Source organism: Xiphophorus couchianus, chromosome 1 (assembly GCF_001444195.1).
Source record: "Xiphophorus couchianus chromosome 1, X_couchianus-1.0, whole genome shotgun sequence".
NCBI lineage: Eukaryota > Metazoa > Chordata > Actinopteri > Cyprinodontiformes > Poeciliidae > Xiphophorus > Xiphophorus couchianus.
This window is the reverse complement of record NC_040228.1, coordinates 19034450-19044802: the sequence shown is the minus strand read 5'-3', so window position 1 is coordinate 19044802 and position 10353 is coordinate 19034450. Positions and strand designations below refer to the sequence as shown.

Genomic DNA, 10353 nt, shown 5'->3' with positions numbered 1-10353 from the left:
GGGATTTATCTCTGCAGAAGTTGGACTAAATTTTTAACCTTATGCAAAATTTTAATTTGATCTTTAAATGTGAAATTCGAGAACTCATATTATAGTTGTTCAGGCTGCCTGTATGTTACAATTTGTCATCCAGAGAGGAAAGTCCCTATCGCCCAATGCTTTTTTGCTGTATACATGTTTAGCATTGGAGTCAGGGGGCTAAGAAGATTATCACAATGAGATGAAAAGACTATAGGAGCTTTTGTTGGCTCTGCTTTCTAGGCGGGTTAGAGGAGCACAATGAAAGTTTAGGCAGCTCTCTCAAGCTCTAAAACTGCATGATCTTAAAAGCTTTGTTTTGATAAGCTTCCAATGAAAACGCTGTGGAAAAAAAATAAAGCAGATAAAAACTATTTGAAACGACAAAACAGGAGTTTGCTTACTCAGCGAAGCAGTATTACACACAAAAATGTGTTTTTCCATAAAAATCAGTTGAAGGAAATCTACCTTCCCCAACAATAAAGAGGGATGTATGCGTGTGTGTGTGTGTAGGGGTGCACGTGTAGGAGGGGTGTGTGTGCGTGTGTGTGTGTGGATTGGAGCATTGAAATGACATGAAGAGTTATTTGGGCTGTAATGAAGCTGCTTAATGAAATCAGTGCCCTTGAAAGTTCTTCATCAATTCTAGCTCCCTTGCTCACTTGCTTGCATTCCAACATTCTGGGCTGTCAGCTAATCCTTGTGCGCGACACAATATTAATTAAACACAGCGTTTCCTGAAAGTACTTAAGTGAAGTGCTATCATTGATAATGAGCAGGTTTAAAAGAGTCACATCCCTCCAAAATTACTTTTTAAACCGGCCTTATTAAGCAGAAAATGAGGCCCAAATCAGCCTACAAGCTCCTCATTAAAAGCCACTGATCCTTGGCCACGCGCGTGTTCCAGTGGTTTTAATTAGGCTAGTGCAAGATCGTCTGCGACAGGAAGTGCCATTAATCTTGTCTTTTCATCCAGACGTGGTGGGGGATATAGCATGTTGCAGCCTGGCGCCCGAGCCTGGGCCCAGCGGAGCCTCAAACAGTCCAACAAGCTGTGGACTCGGAATCCGACTGCCATTCTTGTTCTGCATGTAAGTGTGTGTATGTTTATTTTGTTCTTCACTTGTGTGGAATCAAACTGAAGTAATGAAAAGAGCCAAAATGTGTTTACATTTATTCAATTTCTTTGCTATTAAAATTTATATTTAAATTCAGGAGACTCAGTAACTGAACACACATACTCACACACCAAAACAGGACAAATGTGTCTTCATTTTCTCTGTGTTTATGAGTTGCTCTTGCTGTTGAGAACAGTCCCAGCCCTGCCTGTCACACTGTCTCCACATGGAGGATTATGGATGGCCAATTACATCGCTTTTGTCATTAATTAATGAGGATAACGAGCTCCCCCTGCTCTCTACAAAATCACGGTGCTCCTCAGCTGGTACTGAGCAGAGAAAGGGGTGCTCGGTTCTGCATGTGTGTGTGTGTGTGTGAGAAGGCGTGTGTGTGTGTTTATATCACTAGTTTTGTGGGGACATAATGGCTTTTTTGGGGCATGTTGGGTTCTGAACTTTTGATTTTAGAAATTGGTGCAGACCAAGGTTAATTGTGTACAGGATTTTTCTCTCACTCTAACCACAAACCCAATGTATTTTGGGGAGATTTATGTAATAGATCAACAAAAACTAGCACCTAGCCATGTGAGTTACAACTTTGTACAAACACCTTTTGCTGCAGAAGCATCTACAACTTGTTTACAGTTTATGTCTCTGGCAGCTATGCTCATATAAAAACTGAAATGTTTGCCCATTTTTTTCAAGTTAGCTCAATCTCAGTCTGAGGGTGTCTGTGATCATCATCTTTCAAGTCTTGCTGCAGCTTCTGAATTGGATTTAGATCTGAACTCTGACCGGACTATTATAGCACATGAATATGCTATATTTAGCAGGCGCTGATGGCTACTTTCCCAAAGAATGACATAGTGATGATTATTAAAGGAAAAATCAATAGCTCAACAAAATTTGTCCAAGCAAATATTTAACTTGGCTTTCTGTGGAAACTTTGCAAATTTCAAGAGAACAATAAAATGTCAAAAACTGTATTGATGTCTGAAACTCTAAATGTACTTTTCATAAATAATTAAACCAGTTTCGGATTCATGAGCAAAATTCATGAATTATGCATGTTTGATATCCAGTTTTTCAGCAGTCCCTGACAGGTTTTCTTTAGGAATTGGCCTATATTTTAATATACCTTTTCATCAATTCTGACCAGTGTTATTTTACCTGTTAAAAATAACTTTCTCAAAATGAGATTCTGTCACCATCAGGTTTCACTATGGGTGTGGTATGTTCAAGGTACAGTGTTAGTTTTCCTCTATACACAGCAGTTTCAATATAAGCCAAAAATATTCAGTTATTTGTATTTATTCTGACGAGAGCTTCTCTATTCTGATGTTTATATGTCCTCTATGTGGCTTGTGACATTTTGTATGGTTTTTATTAAACTCTAGACTTGTTGTTTTCTATTTTCCATAAAGACCAGGTTTGTGACGAGCATGACTAACAAACATCTTATTCTGATTGATTCGCTCCCCTGAATTGTTGAATTGTGCAGCTCCTCCAGAGTTACCATTGTGGCTGCTGGCTCAGTCTGTCAGTCTGGGTGGACAGCCATGTCTTAGAACCCTTTGTGTTTTCATATGACTGACTGAACAGCGACTAATACGTTGTTTATATTGTTCTGCTGCATAAGTTTGCTTCAAATCTCTGCAGCAACTGTTAGACAATAAATACTGTCTGATAAACCTCTGAGGTTTTCATAAAAGACCAATATTTATACAGAATTATTTTACACAAAGGTGAACTTTATTCATCTTATAAAAGACTTATAAAAGTCTAACCAACTTTGAAGACAGCTGGTTGGACTGGATTTTAATTTAAAACATCAAGATTAAGGGGCCAGTTTACAAATGCACATTACCTTTTTAATATCTTTTATTTGTAACAAAGTTTAAAACCATGTATCATTCTTCTTCAACTTGACAATTGTGTGCTACTTTGTGTTGAAATTTTACATAGTATCACAATAAAATACATGAGTGTTTCTGTTTGCAATGTGTCAAAATGTGGAAAAGTTCTAGGAGTAGGAATATTTCTGCATGGCACTTTATGGGCCATTTAGTTTTTAGAAATTCTTGGTCAGAGTAGTTTTTCTGAAAATTACATCCTCTTTCCACGTCAGATCTCTAAAGTGAGGATTAGGCAGTTCTCTGTTTGTGTGTAAGTGGCATTTATAGAGAAAAGGACACACCGAGTGCAGCGTATATTGGAAAGGAGGTTACACATTAAGATGACTGTTGACCCCAGGGCTTGGCATGTTGGTTTGTCCAGTTACTTGAGGTGTGTTTGGGTATGTGTCTTTCAATGTTTGCTCACCACCAGTCCCATATCTGTGAGGCCATTACAGAGATTAGGCAGTGGTACTGTAACGGCTGCCCTTGTTTGTCAGCTCATATCCTCTGTCAAGATAAAACAAGCTAAAAGAGAAGGAGCGAGCGTCATGAATGCAGTGGTTTTAGGGGCGAGGGAATACAGGAGGAATTAGAGAAAAACACAGAGATGAGAAGAAAATTGACAAACAGTGCAATAATACTAAGCACCGAATAGTTATGATTAGCTGGAAAACTCAAACAGGATATATTCAGGGATGAATATGACAAAATATTCAATAGTGGCTCATTCTGCTATCATCTGATGCTTCAATCTCTCCAACTAGGCCTCATTTGGCCCCTGTCACACTGCCGGTGTCCACCATGAGTTGGGGTCAGGCACCTTGTGGCAACACGCAAAATACTTTGCAGCTCTGCAATGTTTCATGGGCTTTTTCCACCATATGAGCACAAATTGCGGGGACCGATATACAGAAAGTAGAAAAACATGCAGACACATGCAAGCAGACATCCCCTCTCCAACCCCCCCTTTGGACATCTGATTAACAAATGAAAGGCCCTGGCCCATACCAGTGCACTTGCAGCAACGTCACCCCGAATCACATGGCTCCTCAGAACCAACTGACTCAACCGCTCATCGCTTCCGACAGGGCGGGGCTGCGAGGGATGACAAAGTGTGATGCCATAGTGAAGCGCTGAAGTTGGAGTGGATGGTTTTCTGAGGGTTGTAGGGGGGGGGGGCATTCTTGTGGTGTTACCCCTGGCACTTTTCTTTTCAGCATGCTCTCTTTTTCATCCATGTTTATGCACCATCTTCTTCCAACGCACATGTGTAGGTTTGTTATTCACCCAAACCTGATCAACAAATTTGCCTCCTTGCCCACAAATAAATAAAAAAAAACATTGATGCAGCTTCCAGTCTAAAACTTCAAAACTCCATGTGTGAAGAAATTATGATGCCCTACATAATAAACCCTACACTTCTTTATTATAAGCATAGCAAAAGCTGAAGTATGTTCTTTTTCCTTCAAGGCCCCTGTTGTAAGACAAATCTGTGTGTGTGCGAGTTAAGAGTGCCCCAACGTGGCTCAGACACATTGAGCCTGCACACGAAGAGAGTTTAATTAGAGAAAACAGCGCTGTCAGATGCATTAGGCAGAGGTACACACTTTAGGGCATATGGTTTTAGTACTATACTGTTGGGTTGGAGAAAAGCGCACAAACATACCTCAAAGCTTCGAGCCATGCTAATGAAATCACTCCCTTTCTATCCCACTGAGAGCAAACACAAATGTTTACAGACATCACACAGTCTGTCCGCACTCCTGCACCACACTGGGCTGTCGTGAGAGTGGCAGAGCACTGTCAGTAGTGCAGGGTGTTTGTCTGAAGAAAAATTCAGTCGGCAAGAGACAAAAGGTGAGAACGGGCAGCAAGATGTCCCTCCCTAATAGTTTGTAATGTTTCTTTACAAGATTTAGTTTTGCTTTCAGATTTATGTCTCAGGGGCTTTTGGATCTTTTGTTTTAATTGTGAGGTTTTTTTTTCTTTTGTAGAACCTTTTGTGAAAAAAAAAAATAGAAACAATCGAACATTAAAAGGTTCACGAATTATATCATCCAGTTTGTTAAGAATTTTTCAAAGGAGCACATTAAGATGGCTATTGAATGACTTGTGTGCCCAGTGCACACATTCCAACTTTTGTCACAACCCGTATATGTTTTTATATTCTAGCTCTAACCTTGGCAGCGCTGTGCAAGATGAACTTAAAATTTTAGAATATATTGTGATATCTTTCAGCATGTATTATGACAATGATTAAAGTAACTATAAAATGTGTTTAAAAAAATTGCCACATGCTTTTTGGGAATGCAAATATCACAGACATAGCCCCATAAACAGAAATATTTCCCTACAAATAAAACTTTTCCATTACCTCGTCAATACAGTGGTACTGCTTGACATCCCACAATAAATACATCTCATTTAATTTTCATATGTATTAATATGTGTTGTTGCTCTCAAGGAAGAGTGGAAACTGCAGTTGTAATCCCAAACATGCAGTTGATTTTTGGGGATGGCAATATTAGTATTTGTCATTATGAGGATCAATCAGAGTTTTTATTAAGGCTCTTTTTTTTTTAATTGATAATGATAAACAATACACCCCTTCCTACAGCTGCTAAGATTTTTTTTCTGTATCACATTCATGCATAATTATAACATAACTACTGAAATTTATTTTCTCAAGAAAATATTTTTATCTTGCTGTAAGATATAAACCCAAATGAGTTTTAGGTTTGTAATACTTATTGAAACCACCTTTTACGTGTATTTTAATTCCATATTCCATGTACTCAAAATAAGCAACAACAATTATATTTCCTTTGTAAAAACAGTAAAATAAATTGAGCTACAGATAGTTAATTTCAGTCTCCACATCAGAGAGACTATGTTGCATTCCACTTCTGCTTTGAAAATCAAAAGCATAGTTATATCTGAGTTAAAGTAAAATCTAAAAACAAAGCATACACTTAGTATTACCTATTTTATAAAATTTTCCTTACTCAGCCAGGAGGGACGATTTAGGCTTCTTTACCCACTGTAGCCTGGCACAAAACCATGCTACAAGCAAATTTGACCATTTGTTTTCATCCACAAATATATTCCTTTTACCACTACGCACTTTGAAAAATACAGTGAAAGTATGAAACGTAAATCTGAACAACTCCACATCCCTGTTGGGAGATGAGTGACCATCCTTCCTTTTGAATTGAAAAACAGCCCTCTCATTTGTGACAATTAGGCCATACAGAGACTGATAAAGATTGTGCAACCCCCCCTCGCCTCTATCCCTCTCCCATGCAATATTGGCAGCGTTTGTCACATTTCATCCCCACTGTCCCGAATGTCTCATGGGTCCCCAGAGGAGTCACATGTCATCAGCGAGCCTATTTAAAATGCCACGGATGCTCTGTTGTTGTGACATATTTATAAATCGTAGGAGAGTAGCTAACTGCCCTTAAACAGACTGACCTAATGTGAATATCTGTGGACTCTGACTTGTAGACCAGAAAAAAAATAAGTACTGTGGAATTTAAATATCTACATGGTAAAAAGAATCTGAGATTTTAAAAGTGCAACAAAATGTGAACATTTAACATTTTATTTAAGTGGATTATAAAAATAGAACCAAATGTTTTGTAAATTTAACACCAAAAACAGAATGGTGTTAGTTAATTTCAAATAACTTTTTTAAAATAATAATGATTAAAAAAAACAACTACAAAAAACTAGCTTAATTCAAACTAAATAGAAAGATTATTTTGTTCATCTGGTGGTGGTGGTGCTAAACTAAAAGCAGAAATCAGCTTTTTAAATTTTGTTTAAGTAGGTATGGAAAACGTTTCCCTGACAGCAACAGGTAAGATGTGTCATTTATTGGCAGTGACTGTGTAGATGATAAAAATCTCAGCATGCTAGCTAGTTTGATATTAGCGTTGCTGCTAACATGGCTAAAAATGTATATAAACCCAAATTCTTGAAACTTTCCTAGCCTCAAATCTAATGACAGTTAAGTTATATTTTACAAGGCTAATATCTTTACTCATATTATTATGTCAGTCGTTATCTGCTGGAGGATGAATGAGATGGCCAATGGTCGACTGAACCAACATCTACAGTTAAATTCTCATGAACTTGTATGATAGCAAAATAAAGTAGCTACCATCATTACTAATTAATTACTAATTTAACCGTTATCAAATAAGTGTAACGTTTACATAAGAGGAGAAAAGGCTGCCTGATTAAAATTAAAAATTTTAAAGGGCTAATATTTAGCACCTTCGAAAATCGGTTTTACAGTGCATCTTACTTGATAAGCATGTATGCGTATATATGCATGTATGCGTGTATACGTGGGTGTGCGCATTTTCCCCCCACTTTTGACGTGAAGTAAATCTGTTTCACACGGGTGGTGCAAAACAATACGTGCCGCGCTGTATCTCTAACAATGACGATTAATGTCTCAAAGACTTCTCTAAATCCATCCAACCTGCAAAGAGAAAAGTGTCCCTGTAACGTTCACTGAATTAACTCTCCCAAAGAGACAAGGTCGGAAATCGTGTTAATAGCTGTCCAGTGTGTAAGAGCCCGCCAAGCAAGTCTGCAATCACCCAAATACCCAGAGACAGGTCGTGGGTAGCCCCGGGCTGCGCTTGCGCCCTTCCCCTCAGTGCCAACGACCCCACTGCAAGCCTAACAGGCCCCACCAGACCCACTGAGCTCGTTCAGACAGGCTCCTCATGCCGGATGCTAGTTGCCAATTTCTATCTAAAGGAGTTTTTAGAGAAGAGTGGATTTGCAAAAAAAAAACAAAAAAAAAAACTATTCAAATTTGTAAATTTAAAATAATCAATCCAATATCTCAAATTTTCCTGTTTATCACGTCATGACATTTCCGAGCTTTATTTGCAATCTTTAAATCTGTGAAATGATGACGCAAACCGGCCCCGAGCATAGATATGTTTTAATTATAAAGACATACTATAAACAATATATGAAATCCATGTTGTAACACAACCAGAATACTTCTTCGGTTTATAGGCTGCAGTTATATAACCATTATTATCATTATTATTATTATTATTATAACCGGGCTTTGAAGATTATTCAAAGTTGTACAATACAATCATGTGAGATGTGCAATAAGTTGAAATAAAAACAAACACACTGTATCAGAAAATATAACATCAGATTGTTTTCATATAGTTAATTAGGATCAGATCTAAAGGTTGAAAATGGTCGCATTTATTTTTTCTTGTAATTACTGAATGTTGCATAGATTGCAAATGATAACAGAAGCTTCGCAGAATTTAAGTTCATATTTTGAATATGGCCTGTAGTTGATGTGAGACATGCAAGCCACAGTGACAGGAAGGCCCGAACAATTTAATTTCTACAGAGCATTTTTGAAGTATGATTACTTAACCATATCTTACCATTACGCATTAGACTAAAACCGTTTTAATTTCCACAGAATTATGTGTTAAATTAACTAGAGTGGGACAGAGACTGACATGGGCGCAGTACAGGTTCAAGTTCAGGAAAAAGAGCGTAAATCAAATCAAGGCTTGTCGTTACAGTGTTTGAAGAGAGTCGACGGTGCCCCGGAGTAAGTGGTGCACTTTTCGGCACAGGTGGCGAGTGCGGAGCCCGAGAAGGGGTAGACGGCTGCCTGTCCAAAGGGCGCCAGGGCGGTGGGGATCGGTGAGGTTATAGTCTGTCCCTGGTTCAGATACGCCACCAGCCGCCTCATCTCCTCCAGAGCCTGAGCCTGCATGAGGATGTAGTTCTTGGCCAAGAGGAGAGTGGCTATTTTGGAGAGTTTTCTCACCGAGGGGCTGTGGGCGTACGGGATGACGGCGCGCAGGCCGTCCAGCGCGTCGTTCAGGTCGTGCATCCTCCTCCTCTCCCGGGCGTTGATACTGAGCCGCAGGGACCGCTGCTCTTTGGACTTTTTGGCCAGGGGCCCGCCGGGCTTGTCGTCCCCAAACGAGGAGCCCCTCTTCCGGGACTCCAGTGAGTCAAAGCCGTCCTCGTCGTCGCTCGTGTGCTCCCCGCCGCTCTCGTTGGACTTCCCAGTCTGTCCGGAGAGGAAGTCGGCGGCCGGTGTGAGCGGGTATCTGCCGGGACTTCCAGCACCGTGGCCAGCGCCAAACCCGAAGGCTGACTGCCCGTAGCGCTGCGTCAGGTCGAGAAGCGCGTCGTTGCTGATCGATTTGAGCAGATTCTCATCGCTGACATTCATTTTCTTTCTCTCTCCCTCTCTCTCTCTCTTCCAGAGCAGGTTCTGACCAGGAAAAAGTCTTCCTTGGACCGCTTTATCCAAACTTCTCTCCTGACGGCTGTGGCGCACTTTCGTCCAAGAGTTGCTGTGTTGTACTCTGAGTTTTTCCTCACTCCTTTCCCCTCTCAGCGCTGTGTCTCTTCAGGAAGGAGGCTGTGAGTGTGAAGCTGAGCCTGTACATGCGTTCACCTCCTCTGTGCACTGCGCTCCCCCCTTGTTGCGCGCATAGCCCACGTTTAACAACACTTCCCTAACTGCGCTCCTCTCGCCTTTGTAGCTGCAGTGGTCTTTCTTGCCCTCCCTCGCCTCTAGCAGATTGTGACTGGCACTCCGTCCCGCTCACAAGTTAGTACGAGCAGGCGGCCCGCCGGGATTATCTGTCCGTCCAATCAGGGGGGCGTTTTAATTAACTTGGAAAGAGCGTGGGTCTGCTCCCAGTTTCCACTTTTAAAACAGAAACTGCAACCTGACGCGGATCCCAGGTCTGTCTGGCTGTTGTGTTTTACAGCTGCGTCTTAGTAATTTAGAATATCATTTCCAAGTTCATTTATTTAGTTTAGAAACGGAAACACGTACAATTTATGGATCTCTAACACACACTGTGATATGTTTAAGGGTTTATTTCTGTTAATATGGATGATTTTGACTTGCAGCTAAGGCGAATTCAAAACTACATTTCAGAAAAACAAAACATTGCACAAGACAAAATGAAAGATGATCTTTAATACAAAAATGTCATGTTATGCCTCACACCATCATGGGGAAATCTGCAGACATCACATTTTTCCTGCAGAAAGTGTTTGACACACTCCACAAAGAGGGGAAGAAACAAAAGGTAACTGCTAAAGAAAGTAGCTTTTAACAGAGGGCTGTGTTCATGCATATTAGGTGAAAGTTGAGAGGAAGGAAGAAGTGTGGAAAAAGGTGCAAGATTACGAAGTAAAATCCATTCAGGAATTTGGAGGGAGTTCACCATTTATATGCAGGACTTTGGCTATAATTCCTCCTTTTAACTACTATCAAGTGATATCAG

General features: G+C 40.2%; 1 protein-coding gene across 1 annotated transcript; it reads right to left on the bottom strand.

Moving 5' to 3' along the window:
* Nucleotides 1–7981: 7981 nt before the first annotated feature.
* bhlhe23 (basic helix-loop-helix family, member e23) lies at nucleotides 7982–9921 on the bottom strand. Its single transcript, XM_028018737.1, has one exon. The coding sequence runs from the start codon at nucleotides 9279–9281 to the stop codon at nucleotides 8598–8600; it is 684 nt and encodes a 227-aa protein (XP_027874538.1). The 5' UTR covers nucleotides 9282–9921; the 3' UTR covers nucleotides 7982–8597.
* Nucleotides 9922–10353: the final 432 nt, after the last annotated feature.

What these genes read in the sequence shown, in the direction of transcription:
- bhlhe23 (XM_028018737.1), bottom strand. Translation starts at nt 9,281, where the DNA reads ATGAATGTCAGCGATGAGAATCTGCTCAAATCGATCAGCAACGACGCG.